This window comes from Haliotis asinina, chromosome 6 (assembly GCF_037392515.1).
Source record: "Haliotis asinina isolate JCU_RB_2024 chromosome 6, JCU_Hal_asi_v2, whole genome shotgun sequence".
NCBI lineage: Eukaryota > Metazoa > Mollusca > Gastropoda > Lepetellida > Haliotidae > Haliotis > Haliotis asinina.
Genome location: NC_090285.1, coordinates 9,103,002 through 9,130,087, shown reverse-complemented (window position 1 = coordinate 9,130,087; position 27,086 = coordinate 9,103,002). Strand labels below are relative to the sequence as shown.

At 38.7% G+C, this 27,086-nt stretch overlaps 1 protein-coding gene across 1 annotated transcript; it reads left to right on the top strand.

The window, feature by feature from the left end:
* Window positions 1-10,017: 10,017 nt before the first annotated feature.
* On the top strand, window positions 10,018-18,843 carry LOC137287494 (neuropeptide CCHamide-1 receptor-like). Its single transcript, XM_067819827.1, has one exon. The coding sequence runs from the start codon at window positions 10,293-10,295 to the stop codon at window positions 11,487-11,489; it is 1,197 nt and encodes a 398-aa protein (XP_067675928.1). The 5' UTR covers window positions 10,018-10,292; the 3' UTR covers window positions 11,490-18,843.
* Window positions 18,844-27,086: the final 8,243 nt, after the last annotated feature.

The window sequence follows — 27,086 nt, the reverse complement described above, 5'->3', positions numbered from 1 at the left end:
TTGGCTTCTAATGATAAAACTTCTCTCATCTTCATATGCATCAAGGAGAAACGACGTATCTGCACTTGATCTTTAACATATGGTTTCGAAATCAGGAGATGTATCTGCCGATAAGAAATATAAGCCTGCAATAAGTGAAAAGCGTCTTGCTAATCATTCCTGTCAATTCCACGTGCGGTACGTTGAGACAAAAACTCGTTATTTTCATCTGCGTGATTTACAAATGCTGATATCATATTCTGTGAAGAAGAGAAAAGGAAACAGGTTTTGGAATATTGCTGTCTTGTAGCTGATTACAATCCACCTCCCTAGTCGAAACTTAAACCTTATGCTTTCTTTCAAGAGAAAAAAATGGATGAAAATAGCAGCAGTCAAACAGATTAAGTCCTTTTAGATTAAAATTAAGCACATCCAACCAGACCAGCAACTGCTGATGTCATTAAAAAAGATTCCAGAGAGTTGTTATGTTACTTGTATCCCTGACTCCCGTCTTCCAGTTTTTCTCATGGAAGTATCAGTTCTACTCAGGAACATGGGGACTATCGGAGGCTAGGTTGTCAAATACCTATGCGCCAGGAAAAAAACTGTGTCACTTGTCCCACGAATGATATACGTAGATCGTAAGAGGAAAAGTAAAAGTTACTGCATGGATCACAGCAGAATGTTTCATCCTCACTTGAAAATGTATTACGAAATTCATTACGGAAGGAAGGTGACTCGTGGCGTTTAATGTGTGCGCGTGCGCGTGCGCGTGCGCGTGTCCCTTGAAGGAATATGAATATTAAATCCTCTTTCACACTTTGACAAATGTTTATCAGAATCGTGGGTTTTTTCCTGCGTTATTTCTAGGTGGACCACACTCTTCCTGCGTACAGGGAACGTTGGTTATGTGGTGAAGAATACGGAGAAAGAATCACGTCTGGTGTATTAAACAAGCTGTCAGGAGCTGTGACCGATACCTAAGAAATTAAACACTTTTTTCTTCATGTAGGCTGACTGAAAAAAAATCCAGCCAAATTGAAGCAACATGCAATCTGCATATACTATTTCCACATAAGTGATTGGTTTAAGGATGGTAAGTGACAATACTGAATAAGGATAGACGTTTTAGAAAGTGAAACTGCGATGTGAAAAACAATCTCTTGTTATCAATTGCCTGGCATTTTCGGTTTGCCACAACTCTTGCCACAAACGTACCTCTTTGTGGTAGTGTGTGACACATTGGATGCGTTGTGCCCTATTTTATGCAGGGTGTGCGCACTCATGTCCGTGCGTATGTGCGTATGCGGACACTTGGTAGAATGGACTCCCTTCTCCCAAAAGAGGTTTGTGTAACTTGTTCAGGCCCCGCGGGGACTAGCTAGCTTCGTCATGATGAAAAATTTGAAGATGTCTCGTCACGTTGTTGCCCTAGATACAAACAGGATCCGTTTTTGCCTATAGGGGAAGGGTTCCCACTCCTTGACACCTTGGCCACCTAATCAGATTTCATCCGGTATAACGCATACCTCTGGCTCCTTTCCTTTGAAGACGTAAACAAAAGTACGATTTTGATTAGAATGTATTTTATCCACAAGTAAGGACTGAGAACACAATTTACGCCATTTATATTATCCCCTCTGACAATTATTAACCTGGTTAACCTTATGTACGATCACGGTTGAAATATGTACAAAGCATAAAGTATATATGAATGGAGAAATTATATAACGTCACGATTAAACAACATAGATATGTAAAGTAATTAATTTTATGTGAAATGAGAGTGAGTGAGTAGTTTTTATGCCGCATTTAGCATATTTCAGCACCAATGCTTCAATTTACAAACTTTATTTTTGTTTTCTAACAGGTGGTTTAGCAGTGTGAAAGGTCGACAAACTATTAAATAGAGATACATATTTTATCTACACAGACAATTAGGATTGTTTAGTCAGTGGGAAGTTGTCACTACGTAAATGGGAGCTTGCAGTTTCTCAGTTTGTTAATATGATTAGACGAGTTATACGGCATACAAAGTCGCTTATGGACACTTAAATTTTGTATATTTTCAGAATAAGATATGAATCTGAAGTCTGAGTTGGCTTGTCTACGAATACAATACGATTGCTCCCATGTTGTCTGGATTGTATGATAAGTTAGAAAAAGTGTGAAAGTGTGTGAAGGTTTGCAGATGAGTGAGTGAGTTTAACTTTACGCCACACTCCATGGCTATATGGCCGCTGTCTGTAAACAATCGAGTCTGGACCAGACAATCCAATGATCAATAGAATGATCATCGATCTGCGCAACTGGAAACTGATGACATGCATCAACCAAGTCGGCGAACCTGACCACCCGATCCCCTCTTATGACAAGCACGGGTTACTGAAGACCAATATTTTATCCCGCCCTTCGGGGTCAGGTTGCTGATGACCTTTCCTGACCACAGTCTATATGGGTGGTCCAATTCACGTATGAAAGAACAGGGTAGTCATTTGTTTATTACAGATCGGATTCAGTTTGAAGGATTTAGCTGAGGATTTAGGAAACTAGGATTGGATGGATACATCATAATTACAAAGTGGCCGACAAAATGATGGAATAAATCACATACATCTAACATTTCCGTCACAGACGTTTGAGAGAATGTGTTTCCAAAATTGAGAGCGACATAGAAAGCACACACATTCAGACACAAGCTCGCAGGTTACTACAATTCTGTTATGAATGTGTCGACAGGAAAGACAGTTAATCCATAGATAAGACCACGGAGACGTGGTACATTTCTAGCTGACTGATCACCCTAGTTTCCATTGGGGTATTCACTTCATCACCCAATGGAGCGATGGTTACACATTCCAAACTATGTAAACACCTAGCTGGTGTTAATATACGCCACGAATATGACATTTTATCTGCCTGTTTCTATCGAACATCAAGCCATCATGGAAGAATCACCCTCACTGTGCATTTGCAGTCAGATCATTAAACTGTGTGCAAAATATGTGACAAAGTGTTGTATTTGTGACAGCGTTCGGTGGTTAAACTTACTGATCAAATGTTGTGCCAACTATGATATTTGTATTTCTAGACAGAAAAACAGCAGTTACAGATCGAAAATGGCCATATACATTTGACTTCATTATTAGTGTAAGATATAATAGGGTTGATGGCATATCTAAATGAGAAGTGAGTAACCCGAAGCTGTTCATTACTCATAAATTTAATCCCGCAATCGTATTGTACGATAAACCAGTTGATACTGTTATCTAAATCCTATCTACATCACGGCATTGCTCTAGGATAAAGCAACCACCATCAAGATTGTAAATGGATAGAGCATAGATTAAGAATCAAAATGGATGGTGCCAACGGTTCCAGAAAATAGATTGGAGACTGCAGGCTCTCAGACATCAAGTTACGAGGTCCTGGTACCAGTGACAATACCATCAGTCATCACGGCCAACACTGCTTGGCATACCTTGTCTGCGTGATCTTAAATTTTACAGATATTTCCAGCTAAACTAATAGTGTGCTGTATATACCGTATCAGAAACACACTTCTCAATGTTAAACAGGCAAACGTTACGTTTACTTATTAAAAATTGAGGTACTGATCTCTAGATAATAGATAGATATATTTACATGGAAATGGATTTCTTTCATTATAGAGATGTGATTGCGTGCAAACATGATTTATCATGGCATTAACTGAAAACTGTATTTTGTATTTCATTATAGAACTCAATGCAGCATATGCGTTTTAACAACGTTACGAAAATGTCACGTTTCGTGTTGCTCAAAAACAATGTTTTATCAGTATTTACAAACAATAATAGAATATGAGGAACCATTCAAGCATTCCCCATGTTATTTATAACGTTGTTTCATAAAACATTATTTATTTTTAATCATACTTGCGTGAAAAGCTATCAGCTGACGCATGCAACTCTTGGGTGCCCAGTAGATTTAAATGAAACCTAACCGTTATCGTGACTGTCGCAGAAAGTAATTGTATCTCGAGTTGATCATACTATCATTTTCAGGATAGCAAAAGCCCTGTAATGCACATATAGCAGATTTTATGCCCACCAAAAAAGTTGAGTGTGACCATTTTAGATCATCATCACTGCACAAAGGTCTTTCAGATATGTGAAGGTATAATTACGTTCAGAGAATATCACATAGTTAATCGGAAGTAATATTGCTAAGGCGATAATGTTCTGTTGATGTAATTACATGCAAAAGGAGGGAGTGACTTTGAAGTGTTTAATCTTCATATTTCTAATATGTGGTGTCTAACTTCCTGCTTTGTAATTATTAGTGTGAAAAATTTAAGTTGGGGAAAGATTTTTTGTATCTCGTTCGATTATATCCTTGCTAACGTCAGCGCAAAATGAATGCAAATCTAGTCCGTGATATAGTGCCATGATGTATATTGGTGGAGGCAAAATACAAAATTTCGACTTAACGTGTGTGGAGGAATATTTCTTTTCTTTTCTCTCCCTCTGAAATTGTGCTTTTTGTACATTTAGGCCTCTTATGAAAACCATCTACCCCCAAACAATAGGCGTATGGTTATGGGGTAGCCACCAATATTGAAACCTCTTGTCATACATAACTGAGGAAAAGCACTTATTTGTACTTAAAATTTGAATATTTGTCATTACCCCTTGTCTGTTATAATTTCTTAGCAAGAGATAAGTGTACATTTCCATGAGCCAGTGGCGATAAGAAACTGAATTAGGACTACATGCTGGCATATAAAGTAACATTTGCACCTCTTTGGACAATAATAGAGTCCGTGTAACACATTCCCTTCTCCCTGTTCTTAAACAAAGTCATTGCATTTCGTCTAAGGCTTGTGTCTCCGATATTGAGATGTGTTACATGTGAATGAACATAGTCTGGTTCAGCCAGATCAACCATCACCCTCCTGCCTTATCCTATAACATCCCTCCTTTCCTCGTACAATCATTACGGGATCTCCACACGAACGATAAGGCTTGCAGGTGGTTAAATGTCAACGTAGGAGAATGTCCAGTTTCGGTGTTACCACGACATAAATTCCTATCGGTGCAGAACGTGAAACCGATGTGAACGTATGTCACAATGCAGATAACACAACCTGTTCTTCAAAATGTGAACATGCACTTGTAGGAGATTTTCCTGAAAAGACAAGCAGGACCTTGTCACGGTGTGTGTAAACAACAGACGTCAGTGCAAAAGAATACTGTTGATGATCCTTATTACTTCCTCCTGTGTTATCCACTTCTTGGAATTACAGCTGCCCACATGCATGTCTGTCTTTATCTGGTTTTTTTCTAGGTTTGGGGCCTAATCAGGTTAGTAACCATCCACACTATCAACAAATAAAGTCTCCACTATCCTCAAAAACATATTCCATTAAGTGTAAAAGGCAAAGCGGAAGTGACGACTACCTGGTATTCGTTAAAAAGGTAAGGTTGTCTTCACCGTTCTGATTCACCGGCTAAACAATCATGTGACTGAAAATCAAGTCACAGCATAGCGCATTAACTGATATTGTGAGAAAACGGAAACAATTTATGTGTAAATTTTAGCACTGATTCCAATCAATATTCTGGGCCGAACCTCAACAGGTAACTCTTTTCAATTTAATCAGGTATCTGCACATACATTGCACTTCATAGAAACTATCGCTAATTGGGACCGCACACGAAGTGACAATAATAACTTACTATGTATCCTCGGTCTGTTCTGAAATCTTAGACATGTCAAGCATTATGCACAAAAAAATTACTAACCGTTAATAACAGTAACTGTGTAATCGCTGCTGTAGCATTTAAATTATTAGGTGTTTCATTATGTCACGCCAGGTCAGTATCTTATGTCATACTGATAGATATGATGACGCAGATTCAAGTCTCCACAAGCGCTTAATTGGATCATTACCAGACACACATATTGTGAAGATCAGACATCCAAATCATTTTAGATTTCTTTTCCCCGACGGTGTCCCAAGATGAATAAGTATAATAGGTTTTGTCTGCTGACCTTGAAAATGTTGTTTTTTTCCTTCCTGATTGTTTGTAATTGGGAACAAAAGCGTGAAATGGCACAGACAAGGACGAATTTAAGAAGGTGTTAAAAGTGACAGAAAGTGGTGAGGGGGTGGTGAAGAGGGGTTGATGGTGAGGCGTCAAGCTGTATAAGTGGATCAAGTAGTAGTGCAACAGCTGGTATGGTTAACGATAGTACTCCTAGTCTGACGCGTTGTGAGTGCTTTGTACAGTTCCAGATCTAATATAATAATTGCTATATACACAACAATGTCGAGACAGATATCTGCATATCGATCTGTGGGCATGCTGTGTGAGGGTTGCAGCTGTGTTCATCGACGTTATGTGTATCCACGGTTTTAGGTTTTTACACGATGCATGGTACCTTTACAAGAACAGTACCAGGCACGTCATTCAATTGTCCCCTGAACAAAAACAAACATTAAATCCTCGTGGCAATTTGTTCGGCACCTCTTGCACAACATGAAGAAGAAATTTGCTTTCACAAACACTCTACTCTACCATACACCTGACGTGGAGACTCCTTGTCTTCTAGATTGAATTTTCTTCAGAACCCAAAGGTCTTACCAACGCGGCAGAGTGTTATTTTTAGCAGATTTAGATTCACCCTTCGTGCAGTGCATGTCAGATCGTTTGGCGAAACGAAATCTCGTCCAATACTAGTATATAAAACAGACTGTCGGGCATTGTAACCGATTGCTATGAAAATAATTACGTTTGTTTTCAAGTGGGCGGTATACCATTTCAAAATTTGGATACACAATAATGTTTTTGAATTAACAAATTGTATTAGTGCGTGTGTTTTCATAAATAATCTGCTTTATAGTTTTTGAATTGAATGGTATATAGATAAGCTGACAGGGTTAGACTGAAAATGTAATGAGGACTGTCGATAAAGTGTTCGCTCGGCACGCTGAAGACCAGGGTCCGATTCCGCAAATGGATACAATGTGTGGAGACAACTTCTGGTATTCCCATGTCGTGATATTGCTGGAATATTGCTAATGTCGGTGTGCAGTTAACCACATGCATGGAAAACGTAATGATCAAAAGAGGTGGATCTAGAGATCACATCCGTGTTTGAATCTCTCATACATGGTACAAAATGAGAAGCCGATTTCTTGCGCCATTTTCGTACGACGCTAAACATGAAATATATCAAAAGCATGTAGAGGAAAACACGCTTGTAGGGTTAGAAAGTGCATCGACGAATACTGGAAAGATCTTTGCGTGTGCCAAGAAGGAAGGAACAATTAAGCTGTATTTTGCTGACATCGTAATTACGGCATGTCCATGGTTACCGATACGATCACTTCATTGTCCTCGTGCGTACGCGTATTTGCGAGAAAGCCTCTGAGACGCTCTCCAAAGACTCGTAGATGGTATGTTTAAGTGCACACCACCTTTGACAATATTCCAGCAATATCAAGACATAGCGATACCAGAAATGGTCTTAATACATTGTCCACATAAGAAGCTCCGACCTCATGACACTTTCACCATCGACTTGTCCTGTGCAACATCTAGGATAAAACTCGTTGTGCTAACGGCATGACAATTTTGGAAATACACCAACTTGCATAACAATTGAGAAGCCCATGACAAATTATATCACATACGAAAATACTGCTTTCCCTAGGCTAGTAACATTCACTCTATGTCTATTAAAGAGATAGAATCAGCAAAACCCTTTAAATATCCACCAGATATCTCTTTTGAAAGAGAAATACTCATTGTGTTGAATTATCACTGAGGATGATGGTACCTCGTCTACACTAACGGATCAGCGTATCCTGCTCAGCCGGTGGCACCTGTCATGAATACAATCAAAGGCAGGGTAATTATTGACTGGACCAAAGCACGATGACATTTGTATTGGATATAACCTTTGTCACTAACATCAGTTTTAAAATCTCTACCCCCGTTAAAACCATCTACTCGAAACTGTATGTATTAATCTTGATCACACTGGTTTTGAGCAAGAGAATATATGTAATATGAATGTGTGTATATTGTTTAATTGTGCTCCCCTGAAGGAAAATGTAGACTATGTTGTTAGTGATTTCCGCTGCAGAATATCACAAAACTTTGTTAGCACGTGTGAGTGTTACGCCACTCATACCATCTACGAGTCTTTGGAGAGCGTCTTAAGGGTTTTCTTGCAAATACGTACAACTCGAAATTTACTGAATATCCATTATTCGTTGACTGTGTTAATGATCACGTCATGATAAGTTAGTGGCCGGTGTACATCGCAGAAAATTTCGGTTGATTCGAGTGAGTTGTGTGAAGTCATTCGTGCGTGCGTGTGTGAGTGAGTGAGTGAGGTCATGAGAATGATATTAACATTTTTTCTTTTATGAAATCTTTCCCTGCCACCGTTATAATGATCACAAAACTGAAGAACAAGCAGAAGGGCCAATCGTAGATTTAAACCCCTGATGACTTATGTGTGACATGTCCAAGAGGTAAAGTTCTGTACGGTCCAAGAGGCAAAGCTCTGCTCGGTGAACTACGTCGACTATTGGTCCACTAGAGACGCCATGAAGTGTACAAAGTGTGTATCCGTATGAAATGTTTCCTGTAGGATGATCAGTGTGTGAGTATAATGTATGCCACAAAACGAAAGAATTATCACGGCATGCACGAAATGAGCTTGACACATTGTACGCATGTGGGGCATCAAACATGGGTCTTCTGTGTGACGAGCAAACGCTGCGTCTCTGAAAATTAGTATATCTCAGTATACATATATATCAGTATATCTCAGCCAAGGAACTCCCAGCAACATTCGTCATCAGTAACGATCTAACTGCATTAGTGTGTCATCGTACCCCGTCGACCATGATTGATGATGTATTTTTACCACTAGTTCTGATCTCCAAAGCTCTAACATTTTTATGTTTTTGTAACACTAAGCTTGATTGTGTGTTTACCGAAAACCCAGAGAAATTGCACACGAGCGTTGATTAAAAAAAGTATGGAAAAAAAACAAAATAATTACAAATTTGTTGCTTTCAGGGCATTTCCACGTACGAGGGCTAAAAGGCACAGCCTCGCTAAATTTGAAGGAGAGTGGCTGTTATTCTTTATACATATGCATTATGCTTTAAATTAGACAATACACTTCAGTGGTAACACTGCTATTTCAAAGAATGAGATTTACCCACTCAATACTAATACGAATACAAATACCAATATATCAACCGTGAAATGGCCACGGTGCACTACATACAGAGATTCCGTACTATCAGCGCCCTTTACAACATATGTAATGTTGTGTGATGGTATGAAATCACCTCAACTTTCACTGCACGTACACGTTGTTTACGGGGACCCCTGGCTTATGTCAGTATCTGCTCTTACCGACAGCGAAGTGGCGTCCACATTCTGTAACAGCGTCTGCCTTGCGATATGCTGTACATACAGCTTTAGCGCCTTGCCTAGTCGGAGCAGTGCTGTTACTCTTCCAATACAGTGGGCTAGTAATGAGTCGCTTGCGAGTCAGGAGCGGTGTGTGTATTCAGACTACAGTGGAAACCAGATGCAAAATTATACAGATCGAACACTCCGTCCCTGGCTTGATTATGTCTCAAATTTATCAGCTAAACACCAGGCCATGTAGAAACTATTAGGTGGACTAGTGTTCCAGAAAGAGATTTGGAAATCAATTTACACAAGCCGCCGGGTCTGTCGCATAAGAATGTGTTTGTGTATGACTGTAAATTCATCAATTCGGCGTTAACTTGAAACGCTTTCATTTGACATATTCATACCTGCCGCAGACTCCCCTTGACGCCAATCATAATACTTTAGCGAATGTCCTATCACATCCTGACACTTAACCCCGCCGCTCTTGCCCCGTACGCAACCGCCAAGACAGCCAATAAGCGCTTGATGGGAGGATAAAAACAGAGAGGCGGGGAGTGTGGGTCTAGAAATTAGCATCTCACTGTCAACAACACAGCTAACAAGTGTGGAGCTGTCCTAGGCTGGTGCTGGCCATTGGATCACCTTCTGCGTGTGGCTTATGTGGAATTGATAGCGTCATACATTGATTGGTATATAAACAGACACGGCCGTTGTTGAACACGTGCTTTGGATTTATCCGAGACAGCGTCAAAGTGATTTTACAGGTGAGCATGTTTGAGAAGTCGGTTGACTGTTGAGAACGGCCCTTGATCTCCGTGGGCATAACTGGTGTTTATGTTTCATAGTTCTGTTTGATTGTTGTGAAAGAAACTCCTCGGTATGCCGTCGGATCAATCAGCTGGTGACAGCATGGCCTCAGGGGTACTTAACACGACACATGTTTCAGATCCGTCGGAGGTGCTGGAGTGCAACCAGTTGGCTAATATAACAGAAAACTGTACAAAGGTTTTCGTACAAGGTATTTCCGAGGGGCCTGTAGCAATCCTAGTTCCGATACTGTTTGGGATTATTTTCATCGTTGGAGTGATCGGAAATGGCACAGTCATTTTTACGGTTGCTAGGAACAAGAACATGAGAAATGTCCCAAACATTCTCATTGTCAGTTTATCTTTGGGAGATATACTTCTTATCTTGGTGTCAGTTCCATTTTCTGCAACAATTTATACATTAAAGTCATGGCCGTATGGGGAAACCATCTGTAAGTTTAATTACTACATGCAGACAATGTCTTTGGGAGTATCAGTGTTCACGCTAATTGCACTAAGCGCTGACAGATACATGGCTATAGTGGATCCCATGAGCAACATAACAGGGAAGACATTTGGCAAGGCTATGACAGTAGTAGGTGTTATCTGGGCATCGTCTTTCCTTCTTGCAATCCCGGATTGGATCTTTTCAAGCACCTCGGACGTTCAAATGGTGGATGGTCACTTTGGACACATATGTACCCCATACCCTCCTTCGCTGTATCCCAAATATCCCAAAATACGGGGATTGGTCAGCTTCGTGGTATTCTTCGCCATCCCCGTTGTGACCATTGGATTCTTCTACCTTATGATGGCTTATATTCTCATCCGAAGTGGACAAAGCATGCCATGTGAATGCAGCAAGAGCGCCATGAATCAACAGAGACAGATAGCTGCAAGGAAGAAGGTAGCAAAGGTAGTCTTTTCGTTTGTGTTCATATTCATCATATGCTGGCTGCCTCGTCATGTATATATCCTCTGGTTCTTCTATGATGAGGACGGTGTGTACAACGACTTCTGGTACGGATTCCAAATCTTTGGCTTCTGTTTGACTTTTGTGAATTCCTGTGTTAACCCTCTTGCTCTGTACTTTCTGAGCAGCCAGTTCAGAAAGTTTTACAACAAATATTTGTTCTGCTGTTTCCCAAAAGTCAGGGTCTACAATCCACTAGAGCAAACGTCGACAATGCACAATTTCAACAGCACTGTTCGCAGGGCAAGTTCAACGACCAACACTATGGTTCATTCTATGTCACAGTCAATGTGTTGAACTGATCTTCATTATACCATGTTTTCGTGCTCAAGTAAGTAAGGTCGAACACAACTCAAAGACGTCGAGTTAGATACAATCAATAGTAACATGTATATCGTACTAAATCCATTAACAATTAAATCTAAATCAGTTAACAATACCTAAAGGTTCCTGTAGTCCTGGTATATCACAGGACTCCGGGATATATGACTTTGTATTCTATGGTCAGCTAAAGACTGCAACGACAAGGACTATGATACTCCAACTGTCTAGCTGTGTCTACAGGTGTACAGGACTTGTCTCTGTTTCGTTCCACATGTTTCATCTTTACATGGCAAGGAAAGTATTGACATTGTTACACGCGATACAGCTGACATTTGACTTGAAGTTCTACCTGTGACAAGCCTGTTTCGTTCAACTGTAGTTATTGATTTGAAGAAACATCTCACTGAAATGAGGTGGGAGGTATTGCATATTGAACACTAGCAGCACTGACGTATACCTCGTATATGATGTTACGTAATCACACACGGGCTGATATCTATCAAGTGCTGCAATAAATTTCACATTTAAACCAGCCCGTCGCTTTTATCACGAGGATTTGAATGGAAACCAATTGATGGGTGATATTTGACCAATGATGTGAATTCATGACGTATTTTTGTGTATATATCTGCGAATTATATTTTATTAACCCTTTGCATACCATGTTTGTATATCTTGTACTACCGGCAACATCTCGCCATAGATCCAAACAAAAACAATTGAATATTGGTAACTTATATGGCATATTTAGACATTTTGAAACTCAGTCTAATAAAGCAAACAAACAATAAACACTGACACTGATCCTTTTTGTGATAGATATACAGTATTTAGTAGCTCAAACTGTTTGAGGAAGAAAAACAGTGAAACATGTAGTTTTCGTCCGATATGTGCGTAATGGTGAGTTGTCGGAATAAGTTTTCATATCGGATTTAACGCGGATTTAACATTTAAATTTAAATCATTTGGGCTACCTTGAACACTCTACACAATTTTAGGGTTTGCAAAGATTCAGTTTTGTCAACTATGCTCAAGTCGCCTCTGACCAAGTGTTCAAGTCGCTGTTAAAACCCATGAAACCTGTGTCTGTCAGAGCAATAATCTGAGTAATTACACTCACGGGGTATTTGTAATATTTTGCTGATTTGTCTCCGAATATTCAGTTTTACCTTAACTTAAATGTGTTAAATATTCAATAGTAATATTTTTCATACATTTTGCACTTTTTGTTAAAGTGTTTTATCACTTGACAGTGACGGCCCAAACATGTACTTTGCTGTATATAGTATTCACAGTGTAGATACTATACAATTCGAGGTTGTACAGGCTTAGTTTAATACAGCTTGTTGTGTATATATATATATATCCGATATCGGTTTTATATTAATGAAACACACACCTATCGATCAGCTTTTGTGATTGTATATGTCGTGTACGTTGAGTGGGTATTTGACAAGCTCGAAATCACTGAAAACGGGACAGTTCAGGCTGGTCAGCACTTACTGCTCAACGTTCATAAAAGCTTGTGTTTATCGATAGCTGTTAATGGTACATATTTTCCGTGACCTCAGGTGATAAAACGCTAATATATTTTCCGGTTTAGGGTTATATATTTAATATCTGAAAATATCTGAAAATATCTGATGGTTCGATGAATTGTGAATACAGGGTTCAGTGTGTTTTGAAGTGTATTTACAATACTGTGATACCTCAATGACGTCAGACCCAACTGCTATGACTATCTTATCACGTCATATGCATTGGTTCGAGAATACAGGCGAAATCAATAAGTTACTGCTAATCAAAAGCAATATAAATCTGTCTCAAATTTGTTAAATAATACTTTTTCAATAAAACGTTTTTGCAAGAGCTTTCAGGTTTTCGTATACCACGTATCATCGTGACACAAGTTATTCTTCAGCCGGCACAACTAATTTTGATGAGCAACAGTAGCTGTTGTCAGCAATATTACTTGCAATTAAGATTTTTACATTAGTTCAAAACGAAAGTACCTTTCTACATATTTCAAAATCAGTAAATACCAGTGGCTCAACAAATGATTCCACTAGTACCCAGTACAGAGTGAGACAAGGAACTTAGCAAATGTGCCATACTGTCACTGGATTTTCTGGTCAATCATTCGATTGTTTGGTTTATGTGCAACAGATATGCCGTTTGGCGTCAGGTGGTGAACACCAGCTGGTGGTATTAGAGAAGGACATGTTCCTTTCAGCGAACATCTTGTGTCATGATTGATTTTTACAAGTCCATTATTATACAAGTACTTCTTCCAACTACTTTGCCCCTTACGCAAATGAAATTTGTGTCAGCGGTTACCCACACTGGTTATTCTTTCTCAGTGACGTTCAATATCTAATAAAGTCCATGTTTACTGAGGTACATTTCGTATGGGTGTGTGTACTGTATCTTCAATCACCTCGTTCAGTTTGCACTTAAATAAGGTGCAGCACTCGGTCCTCGAATCCCAATATGTTAAGACAGGAGCAGAGTATCTATCATATCATATAATCCACTGGCGCCAGTGGTTCTGAGCTCCAGTGTATTAGTAGGGTTTAGAAGGTATTGGTTTGAGTCGATGTGATCGTCGTTCTTGCCCTGGGTTATTTAACTACAGAATTCACTGATGGGAATCCTTGACATTTTGATGGCATACTGAAGGAAGAATGTTATGCCTCTGTAAAAGGGATTACACCAGCTCAATTTTATCGGGAATTCTTATTTGGTGTTACTTTTAATGACAACAAACCAAAAATATATTTTTCTTTCAAAATTTCCAGTCATTCGTCATATTACAAAGAATTATTTGTGCAGTGGTCTCATTTCCTTCTTGGACGAATAGAAAAGGTAATTCTATATAGCGAATAGAAAAGGTTATGGTAAACTTAATGCTTTGTTCTGAAACCTTCGGCGAGTACTGTAAGGCGATCTCTCATGCGTGTCATAAACCGATACATCAAAATACTTCAAGGAAAATGTCAAAAGTGATTGCTAGTGTCACGTCAACATTACACGTGTTGATATTTACACATGCATAATGAAAATATGACGCACACAATGTTTGTACTTATCTGAACTCATTTGTATTACGTAAAATAATGATAGAACGCAGTATGTCAATTTCTAACACGAACAGCAGTGATAAAGAGAAAACGTCAACGGTCAAATATGGCTGCAGTGTTAAGAGTAAGCCGCTGATAAACGTAGTCTATCATTATGTATATGCTGAATGCGCTCCACGAGATAACGTTTAACCGAAACTCGTAATGCAATAAGCAGAATCCAATACTACTCTTGGCAATATGAACTCAAAAGAAAATGTGTGCCGTAGGTTCGTCAATACTATATTTTTTTAAACTTGCTAATGACGCTGTTTGTTATGTGTTTTTCTAATTAACATTGCCTCCGCAGTGTCAGTCAATTAATGTTATTATGATTGATCATTCCACTTGAACAAAAACAGTCCAAATCTGGCAACTATGCATAAATAAATACCCATAACTTCACACCACATTCTTGTAAAATGGGTTACTTGTTGATGTTAGAACGATAAGTTATCTAATATTTTCCATCATAGTGACGGCAATACCTGGGTTTATTTAATATTCAGGTTCTAAACCGTGTTTGTGTACTCTGTTCACACGTCCGAAGAACTCCACATTACTTAAAATCGCGTACATCATGCTGACACATGTGCAGTAATGACCGTTAACTCTGCTCTACAGGTATTCAAATACAATGCATAATTGGATGAGGTAATGTGTTGATTACAGCAGTCATCGTTCGTTATTTACATACATGCCGATTGATGTAAATACGGTAATTAACCACGTGGTATTTCATTTCATCCCAGCACCTGTTCCTTTACGGCTACGGGCATATTCTGAACAGCAGATCAATATTGGACACGCGCCAGTTTGAACAACTGTTGCTTGTCCAGACGAAGCACATTGCGATAAATCGCTAGGACAAACACACGTTCGTTGACTCAACATATTAGAATGCTCAGTGGGACCAACTTGAAATCACCATCCATGTTTCCTGCAGTTAACTGAACAAAAATGGTCGTATATAGAGAAATGACGGTCAAATTTGTCTATGATCCATACTATATGTAATTTCAGAGTACATTGGGGCTTAGTAAGTGTTTGGCTACAATATTAACTAGACAGCAGAAAAGGAAATTCATTTGAAGAGACTGTTTTCTTAGCAACATACTGTTATGTACAGTGTAACTTTGTCACCTCAGAAGTGGTTTAAGCAATAGCCTACGGTTTATGATAGTTTCTTGACATAAACCATTATATGATATAAGCCTGTCCGTGTATGGTCATGTGAGATATATCGTATATCCAGATCTTTGAAATAACCATTCATGACATGCATGCATTAAGATACCGATACGCTTCAAGACATAAATAAGCATACGATAGTCCGTAAATGTAGAATGATTGCGTTGTCGTATTGAATATGAATAGAGAAGTTTTACTGTCTTTGCGTATGTGTGCTCTCAGTTCTTAATATTGTGTGTAGATATTTGCCCTATATTTGCAAAATATTCCGCAGTACGGAATAATATGTTTTCAGTGCATTAAGGTTAATCTGGTGACGTTTAAGTTCTTTATAACAACAAACATATATCAACTTTCTTTTTGGCCATTACATGCTGACAGACATAAGTAAGAGCGTTTTATTGACGCCCACTTGACCTTCAGCTTCATCATCTGTTGAATGAATAAGGTCATACTCTGAAACGTTGTGCTCCTTATGCTCAAAAAGTTGACATTCACACAACTGTCTTCTTTAAATTTCATTGGTGTATCCCAGTGGCAACGAAATGCAATAACGCTTTAAGCAAGAATGCTTGGTGGAATACAACATACGAGTAGCCTTCACTTCCGCATGGATAGCAGTTAATGACACTAATACTGTAGCAATAATTATGTTAAAAATGATAATAAAAATAATTATGGTACAAAATGTTAAATGACAACAATCGATTCACAGCAAGCCAATGATTACTACATTATCAAAGTAAGCTGTTTATATATCTAGGCCACTTATTAGCGCCAACGTCTTCAAATAGGTCTATTTTGTGGGTCGGTGATCAATCATCTGTTGTTTTGATTATTCCAATAATGAAGTGAGCATAATATGCCCCAGGGGCCTTGATCCACGTTGTCAGGGTTATCCCTTGTGTACCGTTCCCGTTATATACATTTGTATGTTTCCCTGAGTGTCTTTTGCCATTCAGTGAAAAATGCACATTAATACTGTTTTTCTACCATGTTTCTTAGTAATGACCTTTCGGCTTACTCATCTGTTATTGTTATGACATTAAATGATTTGTGTTGACTGCCTTTCTCCACGAAATATATGTTAAGGTTTGGCGATTTCATAGAGCTACAGTGTTGGCAATTGTGTGTTTCATTATCTGTGTAAATGACGTTATTATCCCATCAAAAGCACTCAGCTTTCCTTGTACACTTGAAATCGCGCCCTATTTTCAGTGTGTATACTTAGGGAGCAAATGTCAGTTTGGCAATAGTTATTTTCAGACGAAAACTTGTATCTGTATTCTAACCAGGTTCATGAATGAAGCGTTTACATGCATGGTAAGATATTCTTCATTTAGATTCCCGCAGCTCTCAAACTGTATTGTTTGTTGAGGCACGCTTCACAGTGTAATGTCATTATCCTTTACAAAAATATTTTTTTACCATTTGAGCATTGTTTCTTTCTGACAAAGTAGATCATCAACATAATGTAATTGATTACATCACCATGTTGGAATACATTATCTAAGGTAACTAACCATAGCTGTATGTAAGAAGTTTTCGTTCATATAGTATTTTCTTCAGAGACATGTCGTCAAGCTTTATTATGAAACAGAGAGCGATGACCACCACCCACCACCCACCACCCACCACCCATCCTTCTTGCATAGTGTGAAAAGTCTCAGACTTTGTAATATCATACCCAGTTCAATGTTGAAAGCTCAGGACCAATGTCAATGACTGATAGTTAAATGCCAACTATTCTACTTCTAATGGAAATATAGAAAACATTGTCAATAAGTGAAATGAAATGATCATGCTTGATACCTTGCACGTGTAGCGTTTGGCAACTGCCAATGATGACCGGTCACCAGAAGTCATGTGACGTCACGGGTTAATGGCGCCACAAACTACTAGGAAGTATGTTACGTCATATGGACACACGTCGACAGCATAAGGTTCACATGTATCGGTTTAAAATGAAATTGACAAATGCACTCGTATTTACGGTTGCGGACTCTATATCCCTTTTGAATAAATGAAGGCTACAGTATAAACACCCTATATTCCCTCAGGATAAGCAATGCATAATCCTCATAACTCGATGGTTACTGAATAATTTACGACCGTTCATATCGAACCCGAAATACCACCCTGGCGAATATTATTGAGAAACTAAACTGTTTTCTAAAAGAGTCATAATTATGCATCCACGATACACTTGTCTGAAAATGTTTTTCCGAACAAATTGTCAGGGAACTCTACCGTCCATTAACGAGGTATTGGAGAATATTTATTATGTGGCATTGTATAAACCTGTCGGTAGTCTGAACTAGATACCAATACGCCATCAATAAAATACATGTACACCAATAATTGTAATTGGCACGGTAATGATTGTGTAAATATTTACATTACCTTGGCATGTATATAATACGATGATATCTTGTGAATATGGTTTATCTGTGTTTATCTGTCTGTATATACGTGTGTTTATTTAATATGCCAAACAATGGTAACAGGTACAGGTAACAACTGAACCCTGCAGTGGTGTTTGTTGGTGTCAGTATGTTTCATTGATGTATGTGTACACCTGGTCCCATTAGGTGAATGTTGTACTACACATTGTCAAAACAAATTTATCCTTAATATGGTTAAATTGGTCAACTTTGGATATTGCGTATTCCTAGGTATGCCGGGAATAATTGTATTATTACCGATGTTCATTAGTCGTAGCAACTTTAACATCATAGAAAATATTTTTCCACATCCGACTTAAGATATTATCAATTGCCTACATCATCCATGTTTTTTATCATGTTTTGTCAAAATCTACAAATGTCTTTTTGATGCAAGGTTTGAGCAACCTTGTCAAATTTTACGAGGTTGGAAATACAGATGGCATTGTTAAAATACATGAAATATATTTTGTTGCAACTGTTTGTCATTGTATGTATGAGTACCGCAGTTGTTATCAGAATATAAATTATTAACTGATGGCTTAATGTATTGTGATGCAAAATAAAGTTTTAGATGTACTCACGTCTTTGTTGTACAAATAACAAATGAATGCGCAAGATGCGCTCACCTTGCCACACACACCTGGTATCATAAAAACATACTTGTCTTTTATAAATACATGCATATGGGATTGTCATACGTTTAATCTATTTATTGTTTTTAGGGAAATGCTTCTTCCCTGTTGTAGAAATATATCAAAGAGTTTTGACAGAGGACACTCCATTGTACTTCATACGTTATGTAATGTAGACTCTGAAGCCGGAGGCTGCTGGAAGAAAGGCCGAAACTGGCCCCACGAACGTTGAACTGATCGTTTACAAATCACAATCCTGTGGATAGATTTCCTTTTGCACAGATCTAGTAAAACAGATGATTTCCTTATTTCTGACTCGTTCTGGTTCACCAAAAGGTCAGCGAGAATTATTTGTATTGAGTGCAACCTCGTATGTGTAATTCATATCAAGTGGATCTATTCAGTTGTATTAACGGTAGTGTTTAAACTTTTATGTGCGCACTGTTTGACAAACAGTTAGTATCTTCCCAAATAATGCTCCATAAACCGTAAACGTCAAGTTGTGATAACAGCCAGTCTCGATTATTCGAAAACAAAATTGATTGATTGGTTGGTTGGTTGGTTGGTTGTTTAACGCTGCATTCATTTAACCACTAGGCTAAACCACCGCCCCCTGTAGCAAGGAAGAGTATATAGAACATGTTAAGGTACTGTCATGATAACACTTTCTGGTGTTGATATGTTCTGACTGACATATTGTTGAAGATAAATTCAGTCTGGTTATCATTCTTTATGTAAAGAGCATATACTCACATGCTCGTGAATTTTATCCAAACATGTCGTTTAAAACAACATCGCATATCAACTAGCATATAACTGTTCAAAACCGCCCACTCTCTCACTTCAACAATAAATGTCTTCTATGTTAATTTCTCAGATGACACTTTCATGATCACATCCGCTTCACTAGATCTGAAAAGGCACACACACCCTGCTAAAATGGCCAGTAAATGTGGTAGTAATTCAAGGGAAATGCAGGTGTGCATTAAAGCAAATGATGAATAGTCATTAAAAAGCCATTACATAGCAAAGAATATATCAAGTGTTTGTACAATGTCAAGTAACATGTCGCATCATATCGGTTAAATACACCCTCATATTCTTTACCCAAAGAGATGTATTTCATTAATTGATTTGGAATTCGATCCAACCGTCTTCATGCACTATGATGGTAGTGGTATGTTATGGATATTTACTGTTTTATTTTCATTCAACTCTGAAAACTGATTGTCCTGACGTCAAATGGGTGGGTGAGTGAGTGACTCTTGTTTTACACAGTATTCCAGTTATTTTTCGGCAGTTAAATGATCCGGTCTTGCGAATCAAATGATCAACAGCATAAGAATCGATCTACCCAGTTGGGATACGATGACATCAAAGTTAGCGAGTCAAACCACCCGATCCCGTTAGTCGCATCTGACGACAAGCATGGGTTACGGAAGATCAATTCTAACCAAACTATTCAAGGGTTTGGAAATGTCATAATCTCAATACATAACCTTATAAACAATGTTTGTATTCAGCTCACACACATGCAGTCACGAGCTACTGATAAACATAATTGACGAATTATGCATTGTGGCGTTCATGCACTTTGTAACATCTGACTGAAACAATCAAGAACTACTGGGCTCTGTACTGTAGAAAACGTAATCCCAAATATAGCATATGTTCACTTAAGCGCTTTCTAAGTAGCACCGCATGATCATGGAAGTGTGTGTTCATTACAGAAGACGTTTTCGATCAATCGAGGTAATTACAATTTACAGGTCTCTAGGACTTTAGCCATGAGCATGTCAATCAGTGCTAACATTAATAGTAGGCTAGTCTAAATGCATGAGTTGGTTGTGCTGTCAGTTCACATCACACGTGTAATTTGGGGATGATACTTGTGATGTCCACAATACATTATTTCCCAGAAACCTTCAAAAAGCATTCCACTTGATATTCATTATCCCTAACGGTCTTGCTTAGGATACTTGTTTTAAATCCACATTTTTCTAGACTTAAACACAAGTTTTTAATCCTGTAATCGATTCTGTTTCCTGCTCGTGTGAGTATTGCGTCTTTGTTTTGCTTCACATTTTTACGTGGCTTGTGATCCTCTCGGTTGAGTGCATATAGTGGATTCAAGTACGTGTCCCGTGGTACAACACACTGTCTGTCTGAAGGAGGCCAATGATAAAGGACGAAGCACTCGGGGAACATAAATGCGTTATGTCTCATGCGTGGTGAACCGTTCTTCTAATTACCAACGGTCCGCTTGAAATGAGTTCCATGTGCCAATCTTGTCTCAAAATCACATGATCCGTTGCTTACGATTTACATGAACACTCTGTCTTCACCACCTAATGTTCCACCTATATGCCCAGTAAGTCCATTTGAAACGCACCATAAAAATCGCCGAACTTCTTCAAAGCCTGTTTTGCAATACGGGAACAATAAATTGCCATTACTGGTGGCAGACGATCTATAGTTGCTCAGATAAAATTCAGTCACATACCCTAAGGAAATTTAAACGACTTAGCAACTTACAGACCGTTTAATTTGAAATTTTATCCGTTGAAAAATCAATGGTAACACAAAGAACCAATATACGTGACATATGTAGTATTGATGTTGGGAATTGCACTCGAGCGAAATTGCATCATTTGTCAATCTGCACAGATCACTGCCTACTGTTATATGATTACCACAACAGCGTTGCTGCTGTTAAGGTCTTTTGTCATGTATTTTAAACCAACATCGCAACTTCTTCTACTCATAATGGGGCTATTTAAACTACCACTGTAGTGCTGTGGTGTTAAGAACAGCATCAATTGCAAAGTTGATCGTTGGGATGAAGTTGTCTGGCTTGGAAAATGAAATAGATGGCATTGTCACTGCCTCTTAGAAACAGTTATTTCGAACTCCGATCGTGTAATGTTTCATCCAATTGTAAAGTGAACTGTGGATGAAACAACGAATTTAATATAATTAATAACTTAACCTATTGTACAATTTTTGGACAGTCGATATCTTTGGGTATGGACGCAGTTGTATCGGTTGTCGTCTTAGCAATATTTGTGCTTTTGACTCCGATGTCCGTCCATGGAATATATATCGAGTCATGGACAGTTAGAACTGAAACATGCATTTAAAGTTAGTGAGTGAGTTTGGTTTTGCGCCGCTTTTAGCAATATTCCAGCGATACCACCGCGGGGGACACCAGAAAATGGGCCTCACACATTGTACCCATGTGGGGAATCGAACTCGGGTCTTCGACGTGACATTCATTTAAAGCCGTCCATGTCGGTTTAATACATCCACGCACTGTAAGAAGTAACATCATTGAATAATTTTCCTTTTTAACTCTAACATGACTATATTCATGAAACATTTAAATAGCAAATTTGCGAACGAAATGCCACTAATTAGGATTGATAGTTTTCACTCTGTTGACTAATCCTTGGAGTGTGCTCATGTTTGTCCCACAAGACCACAGCCTTTTCGAGAGTCTGTGTAATGCGGAAAGGTTAGTGTTGTTTTTTGTTCTGTCCAGGATATCCCGCAACTGGAGAACGTCGACGCTTGACTATTGTTTGTGTTTAGGGGAAATTTGTAATATTTGTCTGTATCACTATTATCGCTGCTATTAAATTATGATCCTATTGGAATTTGATGAGCAGTTTATTGTGCGCTGCCGATTTACTCACTTTGCAGTAATCTGTATTGATTTGTAAACGTAGTTAATTTTAATTCAATGCCTCATCTTTCCTGTTTGCTGGCTTTAAACCCATCGACATGTAGGAATGAACATTCGCATACTATTTACATGTCAAATCTTTTGCCTTCATAAGGTTACCTGTAAGTGGTCAGTTCACCTTGAAAATGATCATCTCGTAAGTCACAGAAACTTGAAATATGCTGATCTCGTTACTTAAGAGGGGATAAGAGGGGATCAGTTTCACTTCAGCCGTGAAAGTACCGTTATAACGTTAATTATCAGTGATTGTTCACTCAAAGTAAAACGGGATTGGTAGCGTCAGGTTTCACGCTTTACATTAGTCTAACTAACCGTCCAAACAGCAATTAATGACCTCTTAACCGCGAATGTTACATTGCGAGTGACGAAATTGATCTGCTATTGCGTTTAGTACACTGACGATAAATACCGACTTCTAATCTATTCTATTTCTCTGTTATTCCTCTATTATTGAGGTTTCCCCAACCAGACATTTTTATTGTGTCCAGTCGAATAAAATATATCGTATTTGTACAATTTTGTGTTCTGGTCTCAAGGAAACATTTTGGAACGTGTTTTCCTTCTTAACGCGGAAACACGACATAAATGTCAGGCAATCTAGGTGAAGCCTTAAAGAAGCAATTAGCTTTCGAGGGTTATGGGCGCGGGTTTGGCACTGCTCTGTTCTGGAATCTTCCTGCTTGCCTCAAATGTCTACTCCAAGGACTTTGTACTCGATGGTGCTCAGCTAACTGTCAAATGCAGAAAGATCTTTAAAGCTTGCGCTTTTGAAGATTTAGATAGATCACATTTTATGGCGTCAACTCCTTCCAAACGTGTGAGATAACCTGACAGGGAAGGTTTACATTTTATTTTCGAATATCCTGTTATCGCTTTCAACAGACATTGGTACCCTTCGCTCAAGTCGCCTGAATTCTTTGTGCGTAATTGCATCCGTGAGGTTCCGATGCTGAAGTATTCGACTCCCTGATTCTCGGGATAATGATTTTGCATGTTAGGGCACATCCTCCATGTTCTCTTAACCAAGATGAAATCAGTCACTGACCTGCATAACGTCAGGGTTCTTCCGTCATTTAACTGACACGCCGAATAGGATGGATGGAACAGTTCAATGTGGCAATTGAATAAACTGTACAGTACATGTAACTGTGCATGCACGCTGCAGGCAACAGCTAATTATATACCCACTTTGTCGCTTTATATATCTACCCTTTTTGTCTCTTCGGATATAAAGTCACGTCTCGTTAAGCCGTTAAACTCTTCCGTTTATCCAACAATCGGATTTGTCTGACTCTTTTGTCGTAACCAACACGCACTATTGATATATGAAAATTATATTATATTTAATACTGAACATGACATGGCCAAACTCCACTTTTGTTTGTCTCGTTCTGCGTTAAACAACAAACAGAACTCAAACTGACAGAATCGCAGGTTATACAGACTACAGCTAACGAGATAGTCAGTGAGTATCATAACCACACATTCTCAGTGTCAGGTCATATCGACTTCCAACTTCGTTCTGCAATCTACAGTATGACTAGCCAAGTAAGCAATTTCACAAGGGAGGATCGTGCGTCCTAACCACCCGAAAACACGCTCAGCATTATCGCTTCATTTTGTCAGCATGCCCAAACACCAATATGTGTCACTTGGAAACATGTACATATTACATAGCTCTCACAAATGCCTACGATGCCAGCGGTACCTGCTGAGCAGTTGATGTAGTGTCACCGTATGTTTTCAGTGACTTGGTCACAGGATGTAATGCCAAATTGCTTGGAAAATGGTTCGAAGCAGTAGTTACATATTTAGTCTAACACGTCATTTCAGGGCAGGTTACACACGAAGCATTGAATAAACCGTCACATATTCTGCATTTCTCGCGGTAAAGTCATGAAGAGTTATATTCAGGTCACTACATTATATTGCTGCAGACTTGTTAACTCCACCTGTGCACACTATTTCGCTTAAGAGATTCTCATGCGTAATCGTTATTCTTGTTTGTTATCTTTATTTGTTATCATTATTCTTGTTTGTGGGCTATTCACATGGACTGTGAGCGCGAGCGTGACTTGGATTTATGTCGACTGAACAATATTCGGTTAATTAAGAATGAACAAGCCGACTGTAGAAGGGATTCCGTAGTGACAGAAGAAAGAAAGAAGATGAAGAAAGAAGAAGAAGAATTTTACACTTTACACTTTTAATCTCTACCTCTGGAGAAATACAGAGTATCTATTGATATTACGTAATGAGCATTCATAAACACTCATGAAACATAATCATGCTTCTCTTGGCTTCATCTCTCTATTTCGATTGGTACTGGCACAGACTGCGAATGTGAAAATATCAGTTCAGTAGGTAGCGATGAGGAAACAAATCCAGTTTACAGCATATGTAAACGGATGAAGGCGGGGCTGAGTGAGCGTACCGTTTCGGCTTTCCTCTGTTTATGCTTTGAAAACGGACGCAATTCAGCAACGTGGGCAATCTGGACACTTTGACTTATGTGGATGGTGGGATGTATTAATACTTTTAATTTGCATTTACGGTGTATTGATAACTGTAGGTGTTTTCTCAACAGAATTGCAATAGCCGCCCTTCTCTTTGCTATGTAGATAAATCCTATATATCCATTGTCTGTTATGCATAGAACAACATGCTGAACGTGACGTAAACTCATTCCTTGTGTCAGGCAGAAAGCTATATTGTAATATCATTTTTCTTCCTTTTGTCCTTGGCGTCAGTGATAAAATGCATTTCCATGAATAGTATTGTTTTCATTGTAAAGACCAAAAAAAACCCAACAAAACAACAAACAAACAAACAAAGCGTAGTGAAGACAATTCTTTAGTGAGTGACTCATACACAAACATTAACCAGAACCTCAATAGCAAAGTGCGCGAGTAAGGTCTTGCTTGTATTGAGAAAAGTGTTGTGTGCGTAGGATAACGATGTTTTGTGTGGGCTAGCATTCCAGCATACACATATGTCCGTTTCAACTCTGGCGTTACTCAAATCCGTGCAATTCGTTTCGCAGAAACAACAGCACACACAAAACAGTTTCATAATCATAAGCACAATCTTGTACAGTTCATAAAGATGTCTGTATGAAGACGTCACAACGGGTGTTAAAAAAATGGCGAGTTCTAGCGTACCCACAAGTGCTAATGATCACAAACACACGAAGAGGCAAGTCAGTCGATGTAATTCTGGAACTGTTCACTGAATTTTGTTACCCTAATAAAAAACATTAGTGTTGTTTGACATTCTTGACATCTTAGTAGACAGGTCACATTCATCTATAGGCATGGGCACTTGTGAATGCAAGAGGAAAGGAAAGGAAACGAGGCAGAACGCACAAACTTACATTAAGATAACTTTAGTACGGACACCGTTAGGTCGGAAAGCGTAACGGCTGAGTGAGTTAGTTATTAGTTTGCGTCACATCGGCAATATTTCAGCCATATCGTGTCAAGAACAATCAAATTCATATCAATATTAAAATCAACAAAGAACTTACAAAAACCTGTCATCGAAGGACAGTTAAATACTAGAGAATCACACATATCTAAATTTAAAACTAGTACGATATCGCAAAGTACAAAAATCACTCTGGACACTACAAAATATAAACGGGCTATAGATAATCAACAACTGAAGGTAGATCACCATACCAAGGTCCATTTGGACTTACAGTACTCTTGCTACCTGCATGGACCGCATCAAGCCTTCAGCCATCGGAGGATGGAATCAAAATTAGCCATACTTTTAAATAATACTTCTACGACTAAAAACACGTAGTATAAATAAAACCTTTGACGGAAATGGAACTTGCAGACGATAGCGACGGAAACACAATAGTAAATGAGAGCAAAAGCGCAATATTCCCCGCACTCAATGTCAGACGTATACATTATAAGAGCACCCATAAATTAATGAAGGCTTCGATGGCAGAGTATGTACTAAATACCAAAACGTAAATCTTTCATAAGGACATCACACCTCTATACGGTAACCCATGGATTGCTATCTTGAAAAAGTTAATTTTCTTTCGTTACATAATACATTATAAGGTGTTCTCTGGTCACGAGGAGAACATGGGTTGGACTAAAGGAACATAAACAAAGTGTGAGGGTACATAAACCCAACGGGCCCTAGAGACTAGCGAACAGCGTCACGATCTTATCGAACACCTCAATGGTAATTTTGAATTAACGAGTACAAAACTTTTGATCTTACCTCACACATATAAGCCTTTTTGTGACCGGCTAAGTGCTCATCAATAATTTTCAACATACCTCACGTTAATGCGATGCACATTGCAGTGTACCCTGCTGCCCATGGCAACTCATTCGCTACTTAGTAGTTGTCCTTCTTTGTCACGAATTGAAGCACATATGATGCACGGAAGTTACAGATGTTTTGCGAAT